Source organism: Leuciscus leuciscus (assembly GCF_965113295.1).
Source record: "Leuciscus leuciscus genome assembly, chromosome: 2".
Taxonomy (NCBI): Eukaryota; Metazoa; Chordata; class Actinopteri; order Cypriniformes; family Leuciscidae; genus Leuciscus; species Leuciscus leuciscus.
Genome location: NC_138726.1, coordinates 12,964,942 through 12,989,663, shown reverse-complemented (window position 1 = coordinate 12,989,663; position 24,722 = coordinate 12,964,942). Strand labels below are relative to the sequence as shown.

The 24,722-nt window shown below is 34.1% G+C and overlaps 3 protein-coding genes across 3 annotated transcripts in view; 1 reads left to right on the top strand and 2 right to left on the bottom strand.

Moving 5' to 3' along the window:
* Nucleotides 1-11,210, top strand: part of mapk8ip1b (mitogen-activated protein kinase 8 interacting protein 1b) — a 31,365-nt gene extending 20,155 nt beyond the window's left edge. Inside the window, exons 4-12 of the mRNA XM_082152021.1 lie at nt 1,681-1,762; nt 3,829-4,668; nt 5,388-5,463; nt 6,206-6,381; nt 7,405-7,508; nt 8,411-8,518; nt 8,887-8,957; nt 9,320-9,418; nt 9,506-11,210. Coding sequence (XP_082008147.1) covers nt 1,681-1,762; nt 3,829-4,668; nt 5,388-5,463; nt 6,206-6,381; nt 7,405-7,508; nt 8,411-8,518; nt 8,887-8,957; nt 9,320-9,418; nt 9,506-9,578 — 1,629 coding nt within the window. The 3' untranslated portion in view covers nt 9,579-11,210. The remainder of the gene's footprint in view (nt 1-1,680; nt 1,763-3,828; nt 4,669-5,387; nt 5,464-6,205; nt 6,382-7,404; nt 7,509-8,410; nt 8,519-8,886; nt 8,958-9,319; nt 9,419-9,505) is intronic.
* A 259-nt stretch (nt 11,211-11,469) lies between these two features.
* On the bottom strand, nt 11,470-17,255 carry mrpl21 (mitochondrial ribosomal protein L21). Its single transcript, XM_082153090.1, has 7 exons — nt 17,103-17,255; nt 15,443-15,503; nt 14,832-14,917; nt 13,726-13,889; nt 13,233-13,285; nt 11,791-11,894; nt 11,470-11,682 (listed from the first exon to the last, which is right to left on the bottom strand). Exons 1-7 carry the CDS (start codon nt 17,191-17,193, stop codon nt 11,621-11,623), a joined length of 621 nt encoding a protein of 206 aa, XP_082009216.1. The 5' UTR covers nt 17,194-17,255; the 3' UTR covers nt 11,470-11,620.
* Nucleotides 17,256-19,837: 2,582 nt separating this feature from the next.
* Nucleotides 19,838-24,722, bottom strand: part of hectd4 (HECT domain E3 ubiquitin protein ligase 4) — a 90,150-nt gene continuing 85,265 nt past the window's right edge. The window contains 2 exon segments of the mRNA XM_082153528.1: nt 19,838-20,672; nt 23,182-23,404. Of these exon segments, the coding sequence (XP_082009654.1) occupies nt 20,536-20,672; nt 23,182-23,404 (360 nt within the window). The 3' untranslated portion in view covers nt 19,838-20,535.

The window sequence follows — 24,722 nt, the reverse complement described above, 5'->3', positions numbered from 1 at the left end:
TAATGCATCTATACTGCAATTACTATTGCATAAATATGTTATGAGATTAATGTTTTAAATATAAAATTCTGGATATAGAAATATGAAATGTTGAAAAAGGGCCTACTTTTAAATGGGAAACTAAACCTGCCAGTAGGTGGCAGCAAGTCTTAATGATTGAGTCACTGAATCACTCATTTTAAACACTTCATTCAAAATGGCTTATTCATTTAGGAACGAATGACTCAAAAACACAAAAACATTTGCTCAAAAACACGGATGCATTGAGAAACGAAAAACTGTTCTGCTTTGTTTAGAACTTTTCATTGGCGAAATAAGCGAAAACAACAATATTGACAATGTTGTGTCTTAACTGTCATTTAATAATAACTTTTTGCTTATTGAACTGTTGTGTAAAATCACATTTGCAATCCTGTTGATATTCAGGAAAACAGCACTCTGTCATATTGTCAAATAGCACACATACATCACAGAGACATCTATTTGATGTGTGTGTTTACATCTGAAAGACGTATTTTTTTAGAGTGTTTGCTCATCTGCAATACGTCTGTAGGACGTTTCCTGTCAGCTGTCAAATAGACATTTAGAAAATGTCTTTAAGATGTTTAAATCTTAAAGACGTCTATCAGATGTTAGTAAACAGCAGATGCTTTCCAGATGAAGTGATCTTTAACAGACATCTTGCAGATATACATGTGCTATATGTTATAAATAAAAATAAATAAAAAACAAGAACTCACAGTAGCATGTTTTGCCCCCATATATTGATATCTTGAAATATCCGACTCTAACTGGAGGAGAGTATATTATAGCATATAGATTCATTGATAATGTTAAAATCACATTATAAGTACTCAAATGATTGATAAGAACTGAGTGCAAATGCTGTAATGAAAGGAATTAATTGCATTCGTCATTGCAAAAATAATTCTAGAAACAAACCATTACACCTGTTCCAGAAGTGATCAAATGAGCGATATAGGTTACTCAAATAGAGTAACCTCAGCTCATACAACATTACTTATGGTACTACCGTGGCTCTACCATTTTAAAACTACAGTGGCATTGCCAGTATTTTGACGTTTTAGTATCATGACACTACTGTAGTATTGGTATACCGTACAACCCTACTTTATGGTGGAAAAGTTTATTTTTAAAGTGGTTCTCTGAGGAATCAAAATGGTTCTTCTATGGCTTTGCTGCAAAAAATAAATAAAATTAAAACCTTTATTTTTAATTGTGTATTGTAATGAGTATATGTAATCTGTTACTTAGTTTACACCTCTGCTTTTATTAATGGTGGAGAAATGATTTAAAGCTCATGGTCTGTGTGGCGAATGTTAATATGGGTCCGTATGGACAAAAAGAGTGGGCATTATTGTAAGAAGTGTAAGAGGTATTGAGAGTGAGAAAGAATCTGAGAAAGAGAGGGAGTCTTTTGGAGTCCATTAGTAACCAAAGACTTGGTTTTAAATGCAACACATTAACAGAACGCTCTTGTATTATTTAACTTCATTCAGGTGTTTTATTTAGCTTTAAGTGTTCAGGGTACAGTACCCAGTGCATCTGGTTGTTCGATGCATACAAAAACATTTGCATGCTATGAACAGTTTACATACACTATATTGCAAGACCACTATGAAAGTATGCTATAGCTTATCTGTTGCATCTCATCAACAGGACACTTTAAACAACAACTCATTTGCGAAGAAGTACAGCTGGCAGCAGAAAATCTCTCAGACCTTGCCGCCGCTTAAAACAGGTGAGTGTAGAGACCTTTGTTTACGGTGTACGCACTTATTAGCCTAAGTCTTAGTTGGGAAGTTGGCGTGACATCATTACAGTGACAACAATGTTCTCCACTTAAAACGAGCCTGCGTCCGAAATCACATACTTCCCTACTATATAGTAGGTGAAAAACAGTATGTGACAAAAGAAGTAGGCCTGTGTCCGAATTCACAGTACTCATAAATGAGTTGGCAAAAAGTACCCGGATGATTTACTTCTTCCGGCGAGATTCTGAAATGTGCAGACACTTTACTATCCCATGAGGCCAAGGGAGAGGATTTGTGAATGGCAGTGAAGCGATGTAACTGATGCTGGTAGGTCACATGATAATGACAGCATGGCCAATGCAGTACGTCCGGATTACATTCATACTAAACACATTCATACTATATATAACTTACTTTTTTTAGCGGTTGTGAAGTAGTTACTTATTGAAAATAAGTACCTACTCAAGAAAGTATATGATTTCGGACGCAGCCCAAGTTATTTTATGCACTTGTAGTGTACTTCAAATCTTTAAAGTATATATTTTTAAAAACTGTATAGCAGATAATGTAATATTAATTCAATTAAATTAACACACTTATGCACACTTTTAAAAAGTGCACTTTGTAATATGAAATTTAAATCATAAATCATACATTTTAAATCATAATGTTTTAATTATCCTGTGTTGTGATTTGAAAGACCTTATTTTGATGTGTTGACTAACATACTAAAGCACATGTAAAGTACTTGATTATAATTTTAACTATAGTGTGTTATTTGATTTATTTTGATTTACACTATTTGATAGTTAATATATTTTAAATATACTACATTGCAACTTCATCATTACAAATGTGTAATTACAAATATATTTAAATACATGACAAGTTTCAATAGAAATGTCACTTATGAAATTACATATACTAAAGATGTTTAAAAAAACAAAAAACACTTTAAGGTTCAGCTAGCTGCATATAAATTTAAACAGTAATACATTTTAATTTAGTTGGTATTAACATGCAAATAAGTGTCTAAAACATTAGATTTAGTTACCACTTAAGTATATTATTTTAAAATATATAATTTCAGTAATAAGTCAATTTTGTGAGTAATTTGACAGATTATGAGCTAGCTCATTTTATGCCAAACTTCCCTAGCTCTGTTGTCTCAGTGACAAAAGGGCATCAGTGGTTTGCTGCCAACTATGGTCATGTGAATTTGATTTAGTCTAGTCATCTACAAAAACATGTTTGCATGTGCAGTCTCGCCAAACAATGGGTCTCACAGCACAGGCGTACCTAACTTGTTGGTCCATCTTTCCGTTTCAAGAACAAAACAAGCCATCCATCAGAATGTTAGTAGCCTACACTTTTATCACTGACCTCAAATTATATTTTTACTAATTAAAGTGCACTGCCATATATTTGTGTGTGTGTGTGTGTCTGTGTGTCTTATATATGGTTTATAAGGACACAAATGTGTATAATGACAAGAAGTGTCCTCTTAAACCAAATGAATTAAAAACATACTAAACAGTTTTTTTAATTAACAGTATAAAAATCATTACACCTATATGGAGAGTCCCCATAAACCACATACAAGTGTGTGTGTGTGTGTGTGTGTGTGTGTGTGTGTGTGTGTGTGTGTGTGTGTGTGTGTGTGTGGATGCATTATATGGAAGCTCGTTTCTGCCTCGAATTAGAAAAAAAGGTAATAACTTTTTATTTAACAATTCAGACACAATTCTCACAATTGTAAGTTTATATCTCGCAATTTCCAGTTATAGCTAAATACGTAATTGCAAGTTCACATCTCGCAAATTCGTAATTCTGCGTTTATATCTCGCAATTCTGTTGGTGTTGTTGCCCTTGTTCTCACCACAGAACAAAAAAATTTCTGCGGAATTCTGAGAAAACAAGTCTGAATTGTGAGATAAGTCACAATTACCTTTTTTATTTGTTATATACCATAGCAGAAGCAAGCTTCCATAGGATTGACTCTATTGGTAATCTGTCAATTAACTTTTCTTGTGTTTGATCCTGCTGCAACCAGGTGAACTGACTCCATCTCGTGAGCACACGTGTCTAAGCGATGAGGAGAAGCACCAACCAGGCGGCGGTCGGAAAGACTGTGGCACATCTACTGACAAGCCCAAACACACTCAAGCTCCTGCTCCTTCTGCTGTACTATCTGTCCAATGTAAAGCCAGAGAACTGGGTCACTGCGAGAAGATCCGTTATCATACGGACGTTCGGCTCGAGCCTACAGAGGAGATCTATCTGACACCAATACAGCGTTGCACCGAGGCTCTGCAGAGTGAGAAACCGCCAGCGCTTTCCCAGGTCACCGCAGTCAGCTCTGACAATGAAGCCCCCCCTCCATACCATGAGCAGGATCTGCAACCCCCTTCCTATTTTTCTTGTGTGAATGCTTTGGCCGCTGACAGTAGCGGTGAAGAAGTAACTGGAGCAGAAGATCTGTGTTTTAGAGACTGCGGTGCTGGCGAGGATCATGCCCATCGCGAGAGCTTGTCGGGAACTCTGAAAACGTCCATGAGCAACTCAGACGCAAGTGGACTTTCGTACGATTCGGTCAAATACACACTGGTCGTGGATGAGCACGATCAGCTGGAACTCGTCAGTTTAAGAGAGTGTTATCGTGGCTACAGCGATGACAGTGATTCGGCCACCATCTATGATAATTGTGTTTCCTCTCCATATGAGTCGGCTCTCGAGAAAGAGTACGAGGAGGATGAGAATGAAGACAAAGGAAGAAAACGAAGCGGGATCAAAGCTTCAACGTGTCTGTCAGAGGACTCTACCCCTGAGGCTGACATGCCATTTTCTCGAAAATTTGTTAATGTTTTCATGAATGGCTGCTCACGCTCCTCCAGTAAGTGCTATGCTTTTATATTGTTTTTTAAAATAATTTTTACACTATTGGTCCAAATTTTTGAATAATTAAGATGATCACATTAAAAAAGATTTTTATTTTAAATACATCAAATATTCCTGAAAAAAATAAATGTTTCCACAAACATGTTAAGCAAAAAAAAAAGTATAATATTAATACCTGAGCACTAATAATATGATTAATAATAGGACCAAAAGTAATGAAAAAGAGTAATGATGCCGAAAATTCTACTTTGCATCATGTATACATTTTAAAATGTATGCAAATAGAAACAGTTATTTTAAATGGTAATAATATTTCACAATATTACTGTTTACTGTATTTTGATCAAGTAAATGCAGCCTTGGTGAGCATAAGAGACTTCTTTCAAAAACAAAAAATCTGAATTATTCCAAACTTTTGACCAGTTGTGTATATTTTTCTGTTTCAATCAAATCTAGATAAATAAAAGAAATAACAAAAACGATTTTCTTATCTACATTTGACAGTTTTTGCATGTTTTGCTGATTGAATGATGATGTTAATTTTTGTTCATGTTTGTAACATATTAACAGTAGACTTCATTAATCTATGTTGGTCCTATTATTACTCCTATTATTAATGCTCAGGTATTATGGTTAAAATTGCTACACATTCAAAATCATTGTATTGATTTTGTGAACGGGTTTGTATCATAGGCGTTTTGCTTATGTCTTTAGGTACAGAATCTTTTGGCTTGTTTTCCTGCATGATTAATGGAGAGGAGAGGGACCAGACACACAGATCCGTCTACAGGTGAAACTGATCGGACACCACTGTCAAAAATTACACACATGTGTAACTGTTGAATGCATTTGTATTTTTAGATGATCATGCTATAGATCAAAGTCCTCAATGAATGCATGGCCAGTGGATACTGGGTCATTCTCAGAAAATGGCTCCATTTGTGACTCATCATTTTCAGGAGTTTTTTAAAATATAAGATCATTTGAAAAGGCAATGAACTAAATTTTCAAGAATGCAAATTCCTAAATATGAATTGAGTAAAGCTTTGCAAAGTATGAGCAGTTGGTTATGTTTTATGATGTGCGTTATTTCAGCCCCATCAGTCTGTTATTTCATATACAAAAATAAATAAATAATAATAATTCTATTTATTTCTAAATTTATATTGGAGGAAATTCTGATCATAAGATACACTTACATCTGTTTAAACCACATCTGTTTGTCACTCTTAAATTTGATTTTCAAAAGATAAAACCATTATTTTTAAACATGTAAATGGGGAAATTATTCAATTATGCTTCCTTGCAACCCAAATGTATCAGTGATTAGTGGGGGCATGCAGATTGGTTGATAGGACAAAATAAATATCTAGAAATTATATATATTTGCACTACACCTATATATGCAAACAAGATTAGTCTAATCTAGTTAATTATATCAGTAGTAAGTCAATGGGACACAAACAAGACACACATCTGACCATCTGAGAACTGACCAAAGATTCCTCACCTCATGGATGTGTTTTTCCCAGATTTGTCCCTCGTCACGACGATGAGCTGGAGCTGGAGGTCAACGACCCTCTGCTGGTGGAGGTGCAGGATGAGGATTACTGGTATGAGGGATACAACATGAGAACAGGAGAACGGGGGATCTTTCCTGCCTATTACGCCACTGAGGTCTTTAAGGAGCAACAACTTTCTTTAAATGGTAAGAGTTGGAGATTAAGATGGCATATCTATGAAAATATTTCACTTTTCAAAGGGCTGGAATTAAGAGTACAATATCAGTCAAAAGTTTGTAAAAAAAGTTATATATATATATATATATATATATATTTTTTTTTTATGAATGAATGAAGTCTCATCTGCTCGCTAAGGCTGCATTTATTTGATCAAAATTACAGTCAAATAGTAATATTGTGAAATATAATTATAATTTAAAAGTTAATTGAACATATTTCAATATTCCTGTGACCCAAAGCTGAATTTTTATGGAATTTCCTTTGTGTCTTTTTTATGCAATCAAACATACTGCGTTTGAGAGTAAAACTAATTATTTTGTAATTTTTTTTTTTTAAAGATTGCAAAAAAGTCTTCATAAGGCTCAAAAATAAAGAAGTTGATCAAATTATTTGCAGTGCATGTACATTTTTTAAAACCTTTATTTTCTTTTTTTTTTTATCTAAATCCTGTCTTGCTAGATAAGTGCATGTAAAACAATTTAATCTATATATTATTAACGAAAGAAAACGTGAAGTAATTTATATTTATATTATGTATATACTGTATTATGTACATTATAAATGTCTTTAATGCCACTTTTAAAAAACAAATCTTGTTTCACTGTTTCCCAAAAAAACAAACAAAAAAACAGCACAACTTTTCAACACTGATAATAATAAGAAATGTTTCTTGAGCAACAAATCAGCATAATAAAATTAAGGATCATGTGACACTGGAGTAATGATGCTGAAAATTCAGCTTTGAATCACAGGAATAAATTACATTTTAAAAGATATCCCAATAGAGAAGAGTTTATTTTTATTTATTTTATTTCACAATATTATTGTTTTTATTGTATTTTTATTAAATAAATGCAGCCTTTTAAAAACATGAGAAACATCATCTTAATTATTACAAACTTTTGACCAGTAGTGTTTGAATCCACAGTGTTTTAATTGCTTAACAATCCTAACTGTTTATATGCTCTTTATATCTCTGTTCTCATTAGCAAAAAGTACTGAATGGATGGACAAATATACAATGAAATTCCTTGGCTCGGTTCAAGTGCAGAATCATAAAGGCAGTGATGTTCTCTGTGCAGCTATGCAAAAGGTTTGTATAAGATTACATTTTATACTCTTTAAATTTTAATCTTTTGCGTTTTTTAACGTACAGACGACAACGTTGTCAAAACGATGTCACATTGTAAAGAAACATTATGTGCCTATAGACTGAACACGTAATACGCATGCGCATGACGTCACCATTTTCACAGATTCTCGTTTTTGTAGTTTACATGGAGATGATAAAGGTATCATTTTCAAAAACTTGCACTTTGAAACCCGTTTTCAAAAGATTGCTAAATGTTCTTTATAAAGGTCCTAGCACACTGAATCCGAAATTTTCACATGCGTTTTTTCGTATCCGTCATTTTGTGGCTCTAAACTGTCAAAACACCATTCAAACGCTTGTTACGGATGCGAAAAACGCAGAAAATCGAACCCGATCCGAATTTTGGTGCAAGTGTGATTGACATAACGTGAGGTCGTATTTATTTTTTAACGTGCGAAAATTTCGGACGCGAATTTCGGACTTTAGGGGCCGTTTACATGACACTGTTTTCAACTAAAATATTTGAATGCGTTTTGGCCTTTCTTTTACTCGACAACGGCATTTTAGGAGCCTGAAAACAGGTTGCAAAGTGCAATTTTCTTAAAACGATACCTTTATCATCTCCGCGTGAACTTTATAAACGCGAATTTGTGAAAACCGTGACGTCATGTGCATGCGTATTATGTGTTCAGTGCGTAGTGTTTCTTTGCAAAGTGACGTCGCCAACTACTGGTCTGGGATGAAGAATACACCGAGTGTTTGTTTTGTTTTTTGTCGTTTTTGCGGATCCGTGTGAACGGAGCTCATTTTGACAACGTCGTCTGAACACGAAAAACGCAAACGTTTTTAGTCCATCGTAGTTGTTTATAAATGTCCCATTGCTTCTTCTTGATTGATTCCAGATTGCGATGAACAGGAGACTGACTGTACATTACAATCCACCGTCATCCTGCATCCTGGAGATAAACGTGAAGGGACTGAAACTCACAGTGCAGGATGATTTCGACATGGTAAAACCACAAGCAAGAACATTTGTTTTATGATCGCCTTTAAGCGCATTTTTGTAAACATCTTAACATTCTGCTTTTTAAATTTCAAGACTTTCCAAGAAAGTGAGTAATGAAGAGTAATACTGTTTATTTGTTGACTGTTTAGTCGATGAAATGCACAGTAACAGTAGGCTACCCATGGACTGGAAAAACAGAACCAAACGGATTAGAATTTTATTCCATATAATTACGTGTAGCTAGAAAACACATGGGAATTCATTGGTGAAAAGGCGTGAGAACCATATAGAACCGAAGCCATTTCAGCATGTGTGTAGGGTTATAGGTTTGTGGACATGCAATATAATCGTTTTATAAATTTGTTTCCACAGAGTAGCCAATATAGTCACTTTTTCCATTTGAAAAATGTCTCATTCTGTGGCTACCATCCCAGGAACAAGAAGTAAGTCAATCATTTAATCTACATCCTTTGAATTCTCACTGACAATGATGATGGTTTTCATATTAATATATTGTACACTACTGTTCAAAAGTTTGGGGTCAGTAAGGTTTTTCTTCAATTCACAGGAATAAATTGCATTATACAATATATTCACATAGAAAACAGTTCTTTTAAATTGTAATATTTTACTATTTTTACTGTATTTTTGATCACATAAATGCAGCCTTGGTGAGCATAAGAGGTTTCTTTCAAAAAACTAAAAATCTTACCGAACTCCAACATTTGACCAGTAGTTAATGCATTTGCTCTGTGTGTTTTATTTACCAGTGAGTCTATTAACATATGGTACGGTATCTCTGCAGGTATTTTGGCTTTATTACAAAACATCCCGCCGATGAGAGATTCGCCTGTCACGTCTTTGTGTCTGAGAACTCCACTAAACCCCTTGCAGAGTCCGTGAGGTCAGTTTTATTTCCCTTTTCTTTATGTTCCTTCTTCTACGACTCGATTTGTTTAATAGTCAGTATATTCTCTGTCTTCACTCACAGGAAAGCATTCCAGGTGTACTATAAAGAGTTTGTGGAGGTCTCGTGTCCAACAGAAGACATTTACTTGGAATAATCTCTGATTAAAATGAGCTGCACAGCAATGTATGAAACAGCTATGCTAAATGAATATATGAGAAATAATAATGTGTATATAAACAAAGACTAATATATCTGACAAAAAGGACCAAACAAGACGAAGAGACTGACGGTTGTAAGGTGATGCACACGACTTGATTTTGTGTTGGAATTCGTCAGACGACGAAATATTGTACAGGATAAAAGGCTGAAATTATTTTCATGGATGTTGAGGATTTTGGATGCTTTGGATGAGTGTTTCCCAGCTAACCGGGAACGTTCTCAGAACGTTCTGGCAAGGTTCTCTCAAAGTTATGAACAAACGTCCTTTCAGTAACATTAATAGAATGTTCGTTCAAAGTTATCTGGTCTTTAATAATGTTCTCAAAATGGCAACATAAAAACATTAGCTATACATCATTCACGAAACAATCTTTTTAGTTGGGCCTTCGTCTAACATTTATTTTAAAAGTTACTACTGTTCAGGGAACATTCAAAAGTAACGTTCCCATGTTTGCAAAATGGAATGTTCCCTTAACGTTAGCATAACCAAGAAAAAATGTTTTCAAACTCAGAATGTTCAGAAATACCGTTTTCATAGCTTAATGTGAACGTTAGCAAAAGGTTCTTGGAACATATTTTTGTTAGCTGGGTTTCATCCGTTGCTCTGCTCTTGCTGCTGCGCTGTGGTTCTGTGTTTGCTTCAGGCTAAATAGAGAATATTTTTTCATAGCACAAAATACAGACTATACATTCAAAGTATAACAAATCTTCCATTTCAGCTGTTTGTGATGTCTTGATGTCTGCTGCGTTTTACAGGTATACCAGCATTATTCCTTCCTAAAATCTGCCTGTAAAGTGGTTCATAATTTGAAATGGCAAAATAGGGCTCATCAACTTGTTACCTAGTTAGTCACCAAATAATAGGCATATCCATGAACAGTATATGGCAATGTGATCATATTAACAGAAGTCATTAACAGTTTTAGAAAAAAGTTTTAGGAGATTCAGTATTCTTTTTTGATCATCCACTCATAAATATATTAATAATAAACTACAGTGCCATGGGGTTCCTGTTAAAGCTTGGGTGACTATGAAGGTAATTGACGTTGGAAGAGATATTTTGGCTTGCCTTCTGTTTGAGGTCGACACATGCCCTTTATTTGAAAAAAACGTATGAGGTATTTCTTGTTAAAGCAAGACCTTGTTACATTAATATGAACAAATTATGTACGAATGATGTGCTCATTAAAGACTTGTTCAACAAGATACGCTTGTATATCACTGGTTTTATTTAGATATACCATGAACTACTGCTAAATATATTTAATGAAAACAATACAATTATAAATAAATATATACATTTGTTGTTAATATAATCTCCTAATTCTGTGTACATTTCTGTGCAAGCCTGACTGGCTCAAACACTGCTTATTTTTTTTTTTATATTTTAAACAAAAAAACATGGTGAATTGATCTTTATGTTGGGTTAATAAAGATATTTTTAAATAAAACAACAACAAAAAAAAACTACTAATAAATAATTTTAAATTAAACATCCCAAAAAAATCCACAGTAGAAAGATTTCAAAAAATATTTACAAAATATTATTTTAATTTAATAAAATAAATACAAATGGCAAAAGAATCCCCAAATACAAAAAAAATATATAAAAAAATTAACGACAATAGTGAAACTAATTTCCGCCCCTAGGTTTACCGATAAATGACAAAAAGTCCCCAGTGAATAGTGTAAAATTAAATGTGGCATCGATCACATTTGAATAAATCTGTTCACTCCTTCAGAAAGCTTCATTTAGCCATCACTAGTGATCATCGAATACACACGGTTAACACACGTCTGAACCGCTCAACAGACTCAAGGACCAATGCTATGACACGGAAACATTTATTGTGACATACAATAGATACAACCATAGGCAGCAACTCACTGCTCAAGACAAAATTGGAAAACTTTATTTACATGGTCTTAAGCGTGAAACCTGAACAATCATTCCTGATTCACAGAAATGGCATGTTTTTACAGTCTTGGTAAAACATCAATGGTGTTGATCCTAAGTACGGTCTGGGGTTGAATAATGACTGTAAAAGATAAGAGAAAAGTTGAATTAATGCACTGGTGAAAATATCAAACTATAATACACAAAACATTTATTTGAGTGAATATTTTGCAATTAAATTCCTGCATACTTCTCTTTTTTTGGAATCGATGCCTCTTCCAGAATCTCATGTGAACCATCGGCCAAGACTCAGTCTTCTCAAGGACTGTAGCGTGAACTTGAACTAAATCACAGCTGAGGACCAAAAGAACAGAGTAGACTGTGACAAGTGTAGACATCTGATGTGATCAAACTGGACATTACTTAAATATTCCTCAGGGTTTCATAGAGGTAGATTTAAGAGCTTTTAAAGAGCTTTTTAAGACCGAGTAATGAAAATCTAACGGCCAATTCACGCCGCACCGACAGAGGGCAACAGACACTTCGACAAACCTGTATGAATTTCTTTCTTCTGCTGAACACATACGAAGACTCTATTGACTTCCATATTATGGGGGAAAACTCTGGTTACCGACATTCTTCAAAAAAATATTATTTATTCAGCAGTAGAAAGAAATTCATACAGGTTTGGAACAACTTGAGGGTGAGTAAATGATGAGTAAATGATGACAGCTCTATCCCTTGAAGGGAACACAAGATGTCAAAATGTACAAGTTGTACAATGTTGAAAACAGTTGTGCGGCTTCATATTTGTGTCAAAACCATACAGAGCCCCTAATGGGACATAGTGGTTTAAAAAAATATGGGATGGGAGGAAAAAATATTTTTCAAAGCTTTTGCGTTCTTGTGAGTTTGGAGAAACACTTCCTGTTTGATGCCCCGCTGGCAGCGTTTCAGAGAGCTCTGTACGTTAACAATGGAGCGGTTCAAAGAGTTTTATTTTGAACTTGGACTTCAGAACGCAAAAGCTTTGAACAATATTTTTTCCACCCCTCACATATTTTTTCCCACCACCATGTCCCTTTAAATGGCTCTGTAAAAGCACAACCCCCCCCCCAGGAATCTTTAATGAAAAGAATGTAAAAAAATAAAACAGTGTTTATTTGATATAGAATATTTTTTGTTATTGTCACTTTTGATTAGTTTATTGTGTTCCTTCTGAATAAAATAATTAATTATAAAAAAATAAAAAAACGGATCCCAAACTTTTGAACAGCAGAGTACAATTGTTTCTATTACAGTAGTTTATAAATACCCAGTGTCCCTGTGTGAAGTAATATTATAAGGACTATATTAGGCAGGTTTATCAAAGCACTAAAAAAAGATCAACACAAGAAAATGAAAAATGCACCAAACTCTGTCCATTCTACCATATCTGCATACACCCACAATACAAAATAACATTAACAATGTCAAAAATGTGTAAAACTCTGAAAACCAGATACCTCTAAAATAAAACGTTATTTCTAGCAAGAATTCAATGATTCTTCAACAGACATTCATGATTTCTGCAAAAAAAAATGTGTTTGTTTATATGCTGTATACACTTTTAATTTCTTAGAAGATGACAGTTTGAAACAAATATGAAGTTTGTACAATCAATGTAGAAATACATTTTATTTGATATCTTACCTAAGAAGTGGCTTTCCAATAAGAGTGAAATCACTTCCTCCAACTAATAACACCTGGAAAAAAGAAGCATTAGCACTATGAAAACATCCGATTATCATAGAAATATTGAATTCTGTGTTGCATGTAAGTGAAAGTTAACAAAAACAAAATGAAGGAAAGAAATACATTTAGCCTAGGTGTGATGGCATTTTGTCTTGCATAAAATGTGGGGGTCTCAACTGAGAAATGCTAGTAAAAGAATTGTCAAAGTTTGATTTTATAGCTAGGCTACTGTAGATTTAAAGAGGACATATTATGCCCTGTCACGAAGTCTTGATTTTGTTTTTAGGGACTACTAGAATAGGTTTTTATCCAAAGAATGTCCAACGGAAGACTAATAATAATAATCTGTGCATCTCTAGTTCAATAAGCTGCACAGGAATCCATGTAAATCTGTAAGAATATCTGAATGCAGTGCATGAATGTATGAGAAAACATGAAGCCGAAGTCGAACCTTTTCCATTCTTATCCTGTCGCCACATGCTGCATCGATGTGGTTTTCGATGAGGATCAGGTCTTCATTCGTCACCTTCCACTGATGGCCAGCAAAATGAACTACAGCAAACAAACGTCCATACTCACCCTTCTCAATCAGGCCCTTCACCTTTTCTACAACCACTGTGAAAACAAGGTGGAAGAGGAAATTAATGGAAATCATAAAAACTATCCCATTCCATCTTAATCCCGGTCTCTGAAATGAATCGTTGTATTCATTAAAGATGCTGTAAATTGATCAAAGGTGACAGTAAAGACATTTATAATGATTTACAACTATTTCAAATTAATGCTGTTCTTTTGGACAGTCTTATTCATTTATCATTCCTGGAATTTTTTTTATCATGGTGTTAAATGTATAATGGTATACATATGAATTTAGTGGTTTAGTTAGAATTTTCAGAAGAGACACGATCACTTTCTATGATGAACAGATTGAATTTAGGCTTTTATTCACATGTAAACATTCCTCAACTCGCACATCAGTAAACAGAAGCTCAAGCATGAGAACCACAGCATGTTTGAGCTTCTGCAAGAACCAATGAGGTTTGTTCTCGCGTGTCAAGCATGTACGGTTGAACTTCTGTCTGGTCAATGTTTATATGAGAACAAAAGCCTAAATTCAATCTGTTCCTCATATAAAGCGATCGAGCCTCTTTAGAAAATTTGGAATAAACCGCTCAGTTCACATGGGTTACATAGATTTACGATCTTAATGATCTAAAGTTTCAGTTGCGTAGCTGTCGATGGAGGGACAGAAATCTCTCAGATTTCATAAAAAATAAAATAAAAAAAATTGCGTTCTGAAGATTGAACGAAAGTCTTACGGATTTGGAACGACACAAGGGTGAATTTTTTATTTTTGGGTGAACTAACCCTTTAAGGACATTTTAAAGGGTCCATTTTCAGACTTGAGATGCATCACTGAACTTCTGAATATAAATGAGAAGAATCCATCATTTTTTGTCGATTTTGATCATTTTTTAAAGTTAACAACCAAGTGTTAAGTGCATCAACAATCAACAAATTCAGCTTTCACTGTTCAGCTCAGACCAGCCCACTTGCCTTGATGCTTTTTTGCCTCTTCTTCAGGATCAAACACTGGTAGCTCAGGCCACGGCGGTCTGGATAGTGATGTCGGAGGTACATAACTGAAAGCACAATCCATTAAGTTAGGCCTCCTGATGTCACTGTAGTGCACATACTGTACAGCATCATTCAAAACACAACCACAAAACACGGGCGAGTACAAAAGATACATAACATGAATTACACTCGAATAAGATACATGTCAACCTGAAGAATATTACGCTACTTATGAAAATATCTCAAGTCAACTTCATCAACAAGTCAAACAAAATGAAAATATTCTTTGTGTAATGCAGAACCAACCAGACTTTTTTGTCAATGAAAAGCTGCCATTAACAGATAACAGGATCATTTAGGGTGATATTATATATATATATATATTATTATTATAATATATATATTAAAACCATTACAAAGAAATCAATTTGGCAGAAAGAGGCTACAGTGGGTACTGATGGTACATTTGACTAATAATTTTCTAATGCATCATTTCAAATGGGTCATATTTGACCTTCCAGTTCAATAGGCCTGTGTTTTATATAAATTTAAATTATATATTTTTTATATGCACACTGGAAGATGTTTACCTTGCAGGATAAATGATGCTTGCCGAGCTTTGAAAGCGGGTCAGTGCAGGAACCAAACCACCTGTAAGTTACAGTGACTATTTAGCCAGTTATACAGCTTGAAAACATTGACACAGGATGTAGATACACACTTTAACCTCACATGCTATATACACATCTATACATATGCATGTTTTTTTAACTAGAAATGTCTCCGGTTTTCTTCAATGATACCATATTAGTGATATTGATACCCTTTTAGAGTAAATATATGAGTGTGTGTGTACTGTACATATAACAGTATGAATCGCATCTGATAATAACACTGCATGCATGGTACCAAGCTTTAAATCTCCTAAAATGAGCTGAAGCCTGCATTTATTTGATCAAAAATATAGAAAACAGTAATATTGTGAAATATTATTACAATTGAAAATAATGGTTTTCTATTTGAATATACTTTAAAATTTAATAAATTTCTGTGATGCAAAGCTGAATTTTCATCAGCCATTACTCCAGTCTCACATTATCCTTCAGAAATCATTCTGATTTGATACTCAGTTACTATCAATGTTGGAAACAGTTGTGCTGCCTAATATTTTTTTTTTTGGAAACTGATACTTTTTTCAGGATCACTGATGAATAAAAAGTTAAAAAGAACAGCATTTATTCAAATACAAATCTTTTCTAACAATATAAACCTAACTATCACTTTTTATCAATTTAGCACATCCTTGCTGCATAAAAGTACTAATTTCTTTCAAAAAAAAAAAAAAAGAAAGAAAAAAAATTATACTGACCCCAAAGTTTTGAACAGAAGTGTATATTGTTACAAAAGTTGTATTTTTTTAACGTTTTATTTATCAAAGAATCCCGGGGGGAAAAAAAGTATCACAGGTTATAAAAACATCAAGCAGCACAATGTTTCCAACATTGATATAATTTTTTTTGTTTTAAATCAGCATATTAGAATGAATGATCATGAGACACTGAAGACAGGAGAAATGGCTGATGAAAATTCAGCTTTGAATCACAGAAATAAATTATATTTTAAAGTACATTAAAATAGAAAACGATTATTTTAAATTGTGATAATATTTGCCAATATTAGGCTACTGTTTTTTCCTCTCTATTTTTTATCAAATAAATGCAGGCTTGATGAGCATAATACTTTTTTCAAAACAATAACAAAAATAGTAATGTTTCCAAACTTTTGACCAGTACTATATATATATATATATATATATATATATATATATATATATATATATATATATATATATATGTGTGTGTGTGTGTGTGTGTGTGTGTGTGTGTGTGTGTGTGTGTGTGTGTGTGTGTGTGTGTGTGTGTGTGTGTGTGTGTGTGTGTGTGTGTGTGTGTGTGTGTGTGTGTGGTGTTATCAGATGCAAATCATACTGTTGTACAGAAATATTACTGTTGTTGACATTTGTCCATAATAATTCTGAAAGATTACAATAAGCTCTTGAGCTCAACATCAGAAAAAGTCCACATTCGCTTTTAATAAAATACGTTTAAATGTTTTTACTCCCACAAAAAAAAGTTGAAACTGACAACGAACAGAAGAAACAACACATCACATGGCACATTGCATGGACATTAATAACAACAAAAAAGATTTGTGCAGACAATTTATCTTGATGTATAAAAGCATACAGACGCTCGGTCGTGGCTCGTGATAAATGCGCTCCAGCGGTCCTGAGAAGCCGCAGCATCCCCGCGATATTCCCTCGATTCAAAGTCATCGCCATGGCGAGAAACTAAGTGCCGGAAGCACAATGTGAGGGCTGAAAATACCTTCCTCCAGACACATAATCAGGACACAAAGGTTCCTAGCTACAAACCAAAGAGGAGCGTTCCCGCCACCCACAGGACCGGAGTGTGAGGCGCTCGAAGAGACATCCAGTCCAGGTTCTTTCAGATAAGCCTAATTTATCCGTATTTTCACAGTTGCTTTCAAGTATGTGCACATAATGGTTTAAACATACAGTGGTAACAAACTTATGTTAACATTTAACTAATGTTAACTAATGAACCTTAACTAACATTAACTAACCATGAGTAATACATTTGTTATATGTTTATGTTTATCTTTCTCTTTTTCATGTATGTTGTATGTCATGTCTCTGCCTTCTGAATGGACCATGAGTCTGGAATAAAAGTTGATGAGTTACTGATAATCTTTGTTAACGCTAGTTAATAAAAATACAGCTGTTCATTGTTTGTTCACAGTGCATTAACTAATGTTTACAAGATTTTAATAAAGTATTAGTAAATGTTGAAATTAACATTACCATAGATTAATAAAGGCTGTATAAGTGCAGTTCATTATTAGTTCATGCTCACTAAAGTCGTTCACTAATGGACCTTATTGTAAAGTGTTACCTATTAAATATTAATAATAGTCATAGACTAATAATTAAGAACCTTTGCTTTACAAATAGAGAATGAAAACTTCTAAGAGACTGATCATTTTCCCAGATATGTAGCAAATACGTTGAATGAAATAACTAAATATCATAACTTCAGGGAAGCTTGTTTCTGCCACTGAAAAAAAGAAGGTAATTGTGACTTTTATACCACAACTGACATTGTAACTCGCAATCGTAAAAAAAATAAAAATAAAATAAAAAGGTAAAAACTGTGAGATAAAAAGTCGCAATCAGCTTTTTATTTTTTATTCCGTGGCGGAAATAAGCTGCCATATTACACGGTCATGTAAAAGTAGAAAAATAAAATAAATCATTCTATTTAAACCATTTATATCAACCAAGATAAATGTTTGATAGAGGTGATAAACTGAAACACAGCACAGTTTGACATAAGACAGAGGAAACCACTGTTCTGTAATACATCAATATTTTATTTTTGTGACACAGAAACTCCTGAACTTCAACACCTCTGCAGATTCATTCACTCATCAGTGTTACGTTCCATACGCACAGAGGTAAGACTGGATAAAGTTAATGCAGTCATAAATAATTGTAATAAATATCAAGTAAATGTACAACACATATTTCACTGCATTCAGCTTTTTGTGCGGATGTCTTTTCATAGACTTCACCTACTCCTCTCCAAAAAGACAGCAAGAAAAATGAAGAGACTACCTTTGATAGCAGCAGTTAACCATTTCAAAATTAATATAATAATAAAAATAAAAATAATATACACGCACACCCACAAAACCCTATTATAGTGCTGAAATGCTGATATTTTCAATGAAGTACATCTATAGTAGCATCAAGTGTGTTTGTAATGATGGCTATATATTACAGAACTCATAACGCAATTAAATGGTTCACTAGAAATGTTACAACTGATTTCCAAGAAAGAATAGGAAATCCTATAAAGAACATCCAATTTATATTTCAATTTCCAAACGGTATTATCTTTTAAAGACACAGAAAAGAGATTAAAAAAAAATTAAAACGGCTTTTTAAAAAAACATTTTCTCTTTGGGAGGGGAGGGGGTAAAATATAGACCTTCAACAAAAAACCCCCCGCCAAACTAAAGCAACTCGACTGTAAATGTTGGCTATCTTCAATAGACATTTCCATGCACTAGAGTATTGGGTGCAAAATCATCCCTCAAAAGCAATAAAACTGACTGCAACAGTGCCATTGGGTAATGTAGTTGGCAACCTAAAAGTATGTAAGGAATGAATGTCGTTTTGGCAAACAAGACCATAAACATAGCACCACTCCAAACCAAAGAGCATGGCAGGTAGGATCTTGCATTCAGTTTACAGCAATCCGCATCGGAAACCACTTGAAAATGAAAATGGATACAATTCACTGCTCTTTATATTACTATATAGCTTGTTTCTGAACATGACTTACCTCAGATACAGACTTGAACAGCATATGCACCTTTAATAATATAGGCAGATATTTGTGTCGTAAAGCAATCTTGCCATTTATAGTTCAGATTCTTAAATATGCTCGACCACATGCGTACTTTTAGTCCCTGGACAGAGCCTGTAGCATCAATATTTCCATGAAATATTTTAATCTTCGGGGGCATAAACCCTTTCAAGCCTCTAAATGGGTTAATCTCACAAAATCTGTCAAGAACATTTTCTGGCATAAAGAAAATGAAGCATAATTTAAGACCATTGTTGTTGTTGTTTTTTTGCCATTACATTCATGAGGATTGATTAATTGCAAAACCAAAGTGTCTGGTGCATTGCCTGGTCAATGCTTTTAATTTAAAACAACAACAAAAAACTAATTTGCTTATGGTAATGGAAATACATATAATAATAATAATAAATATATATATATATATATATATATATATATATATAAAATTATTTATATATATATATATATATATATATATATATATATATATATATATATATATATATATATATATATATATATCTAATGTGCATTAGATTAATGAGAATGGGGGACAACGAAAAATGAAAGGAAAAATTCTCAGGTGCATTAGGTTAATGAGAATTGGGGGTTGATGTGGAGTGGGACAAATGCAAAAAAATAAAACATCTTTATGCAAATAAAAATTTTGACCTGGATATGTTCTTGACCATTTTCATGAGATGCACCCAAAATGTTGTTATCGAAAGTTGCAAGTATAACTTTGATCCGCATGTTAAAGTCCTTTGCAAGGCTAAAATCAGCATCTCTCTAAATGAATGTGCGTCAACAATCACTGTCACTAACAGAGAGAAGGCAGTGGTTGAGGCACACAGGGAATGCTAAGATGACAGACTGGTTAAATGAGAGGAAGAAAGAGATTAAATGTTTAAAAAGGGAGAAAAGCAGTTGCAGTGCCACTTCCTTTAAATTTGTTGATGGACAGCATATGTACATCATTTTATAAAAGTGTGGCTTACTCTCTGCCACCACGAGCTGCTGTCAAACTCACTGCCCTCCACAAGAAAGCGCTAGTCTTTGTAAAGGCAAATTGGTCTGGGCTGTTCAAGTTCCTTCATGACTGTTTGTTTTTCCTTTCTTGAAAAAGAACTGAGGACTGATGTAATCACTTAAGGTTGCGTGGTGACAGTCTCAGACGTGGCCGACGGGGATTCTGAGAAATCACAGCAGGGTTGACTAGCAGGTGAAGTTTAACCGCTGAGAGGATCTTCGCGATAGTGGATAGCATAACGCAACTTCTCCAGCATCACGTCAAGGGAAGAGTACTGGGGCAGCTTGACCATGAACATGCAGGTCTCCACACGAATGTAACGCAAATCCGGTGAGCCTACGACAGATTGAAAAGAAAACAGTTAAAACACTTCATTACATGACTTTTCATACATGGGGAAATACTGTGATATTAATCAGGGTGAGGGACCACTGGCTTGAGCAAACACTTCCTTTGCTATCACTGCAAATCCTTCAAAAACAGTTGGTCAAAAGTAACTTTTGTGCAGGGTTTGAAGCATTTCATATTCCTTTGACCATTTCTTTATTTAAATAGTCGAGACCAATAGCGTTTTAAGGGAAGATGTTGTTTTAGAGCAGATTCTTTATGGCCAGTTTGTCATTTCAAAGCCGACTTTACGCAATGGTTGATACACTTTTTAGTTATACAAATAGTCAACCATCTATATAACTTTTTTTATTTTTTTTAATCATAAAACAGTAAACAATGTTTTGTTTTAAGTGAAACTCTTTAACACTTTAAGTGCCCCTATTATGCTATTTTAATGGTTCCTAATTAGTTTTTGAGGTCTCCTACAATAGGTTTACAAGCATCCAAGGTCAAAAACGGTTTAATTTTCTCATAATATACATTGAACATCATTTCTCGGAGTCTGAAAACAGTTAATTCAAAGATTCAGTCGTATCAACTGACAAATACACAGAACAATAAGTCAAAATGTCCTCGTAAACAGTCGGTTATGTCTTTAGTGAACGTAAACAGTTGACAAAGAAAACACATGTGTAACAGTATATTGGATCCGTGCAGATCTTAAAGTGACAGCAGCCTAATATCCCTGTTGCCGTCTCTATAATAACATTAATCAAACTACAAAAGACAGAGAAAATTCACTCGCTGTTCTTGACTGAATAACTTTTGTAACTATATTTGCAATGTATATTTTAATCATAAAGTGCAAAGTTATTTCTGTACCCGAATACCTGAAAATGTTATAACACTGTTTATTTCAATCGTATCTTTGTTCAGTTGTATTTATAAGTGCAATTGCTCATTTATTTCTTTTTTTAATTACTGAGTGTTTTCTTGTCTGTAATAACGCTTTAAATTTATATTAGTTAGGCTAGTTGTTTTTGCCGAGGTATTTCTAAATCATAGACAAAAGTTCCTTGTGTAAGTCTTTCTTTAGCCTGTTACTTTTTGGTATTCAGCTAAAATGAAATGTTTTGCAATAAGACTTACAATAAATGTGAATGATATCTATGTTTTTTAAACCTAATTTTGGAATCGAAGCAGATTCAGAATCGTTAAAATTCAACCGATACCCAACCCTACTTACCACCAGCCTACTCTGTCGGCCCAGTTTGTTCTGATTGGTCTAAGACTAAAAGTGCGTGTTGGAAACTAGAATGAATTCTTTCTTTTAGGAGACAATACATTTATTTGTCCTGCACTTTGATCTTTAAATCTTTGCAGACCTTTTACATTCACAGACAGCTATATTACACACGGACACTGCATGAAATGTAATATTGGAAAAAGCTGCAAGTAGATTGAACACTCCTAGAGTGCTTTTATAAATATTTTTGCTTTTTGGGAGTGAAACCACATACCTGAGGCTTGGCTACACCCGATACCCATTTAAATCAACAATCTTTATTAATGAAAAAAAAAAAAAAAAAAAACACGTCTGTGCAGCTTACAAGAATATGGCGTGCCTTAATTTCAACAGACTAAACAAGTTGAGAACCATTCATGAATTAGAATAGCATTTTTACGTATTACAAATCAAGATTTCAGCTTGGTTATCTTAGCAGTATGAAAAACAAAATGATAATTTAAACTGTGAATAAATTATATACAAAAATAGAGCAAATAACATTCCCCATCTCCCATTCTCATCACTGAAGCTGAATAAACTGCAAATACTTGCATAGAATCTGCACTTTGTTGTTCATGATGATAGAATTCGAGAGAGTGCAACATTCATGCTTTACTGGTGACTAATGTAAATGCCTCTGACTGACCATTGCATTCATATGCTCAACAGAAAAGTGTGATTGGTTTTAATGCTCGATACTGTAAAAAACAATGTGTAAAAAGAAATCTCAGATAGATCTGTGAATTCAGGGTGATTGGGACACTTTTTGCCATTGAGATGACTTGGGAAAAAGTGTCCGAATCAACCTGAATTCACCCTAATGCTACAATCTTTTCATTCATTTTCACATTTCAGTTTAATCCCAAAAAGTCATTTTTGTTGAATTGTGTTTTTTACAATTTTGTTTAATCTCATTTATTTTTTTGCACCCGTATCTTGAATTTGGGGGGCATTTTGAAGGCAAGCCTTTTTCCCAAAGCCCGTTAATTTCTGACCCTGATCTGCACTGATCTCATACATGTCTCTGAACAATTAAACTCAGGGGTTAAAGTTGTATGAGGCATTTCTTGCCCCCATATCTTAGATTTTGGAGGAAACTTTTGTTCATTATGACACCATTTGTGCCCCAAGCCTTTGTTTATTTCTCACACATGACCTCTCTGCAATCCAACTGATGGACATCCGTCACAGCAATGGAAAACTTTAATCCCTTTTTGGGACACTTACCCACGGCCCCATCTGGAGGGGCGATCTTCATGGGATAGGGGGGCACGTGAGCGGTGTCCGGGCCACCATCTTTACAGGGGCAGGTGAAGGGTATACGCTCCTGGTTGCAAGCAAACTTGATGAACTTGCTGAGCTCCTCCTGCGTGAACATCTCGAGTGCGGACCAGAAGAACTCAATGTGCTGGTCAGTCTCCATCAGTCCTACCTGGTACATAGTGTGAGCCTAGATGAACGTGATGAGGAGAATGGGTTTGGTGAGTAAAGTAGTCACAGGTGTTTGTATAAATTACACAGTTGTTTATAAATTACACAGTTGTAAACTTCTGTTTAATGAGTGCAAGTGACCATCCCAGTGATTTTCTATATAGCTGGGTTAGTTTGGTCTCTGCACTCTCTCTTCTAACACGATTGATGCACAAATCAATATTTCATGTCTAATGTTTATTTGGTGAGCCACCATGTAATTTGTGGGATAATGTACCGTAAATTGGTCGCAAAATAAACCCCTTCAGGGTGACACAAGACTAGGTTCATTTCATGATAATTACCACTGAATTGTCAAAAAAGGGAAACTGATCATAGTAAAAATGGTGTAAAGGCTTTTTACGTTTTTTATTTTAAGTGTGACTGTCATTTAATTGAACGTTGAACTGCATTGCAATGTGAAAACAGTTTAAAAGATATGTTAAGGGTGTGAGATGAATATATCTCTACACATAAGCTACTCCTTCTGAAAGAAAAATACACTTTAGCATACTAGCGAAAGAGTACTTATTACGGAAATAATATACTTAAAAAGAAGTTACCTTTTTTAGGTAAAGAATTAACTTGAAATTAAGTGTAAATTGAATGTAATGTTTTTGGACACTTAAATGAAAATGTGTAATAGTTTAAATTTATATTAAATGCAATTAGCTGAACTTTAGAGTGCTTTTTGATGCACTTATCTAAAACTTAAGTACATCTTTATATGTAATTTCATAATTACTTTTATTGTCTTTGAAATAAAGTTCAAATATCCTGTCGAATGTAAAGACAATAATTTTATGGTAAACTAAAATAACGCAATAAGCCCCGCGAAGCCGTGATTTACAGTGAATTTAGAACAGCTGAAGGGCGTTGTTAAGCACGACGCGGAGCGAAGAAAGCTTTTCTGGCTTTTTTTTTTAGAAACGCTAACCTCCTTAGCTGTTCTAAATTCACTGTAAAACACGGCTTCAAGGGGCTTATTGGTTTTATAAAACGGTTACTCAATAAAAATATTCTTAAAATTATGTTATTCATAAAATAAACACCAGCAACAAAAAAATATAACATTATAACACATTTATTCCTCCGCCAAGCAATGTAGTTCCAAAGAGGTTACAGATACAAAGAATCACAAACGGCAGTTGTGCAGTAATACTAATATGATGCGGTCACAGGTGTATGTTTGTTGAGTAATTTACAATGGCTTTGAACACGGCTCAACCAATCAGAATCAAGGACCGGAACTATCAATTTTATAATATACTCTTTTCCATTTTCTATTGACATTTCAA

Bases quoted from the DNA above. Each gene is read 5' to 3' on its own strand.
- mrpl21 (XM_082153090.1), bottom strand. From the start codon at position 17,193: ATGGCGATGACTTTGAATCGAGGGAATATCGCGGGGATGCTGCGGCTT. The intron at 13,890-14,831 runs GCAAGTGGGCTG...TTGTTTTCACAG, and splicing joins AGAGGCAAAAAAGCATCAAG to TGGTTGTAGAAAAGGTGAAG. The intron at 11,895-13,232 runs GTAAGATATCAA...TTTGGTCCTCAG, and splicing joins ATTGGAAAGCCACTTCTTAG to CTGTGATTTAGTTCAAGTTC.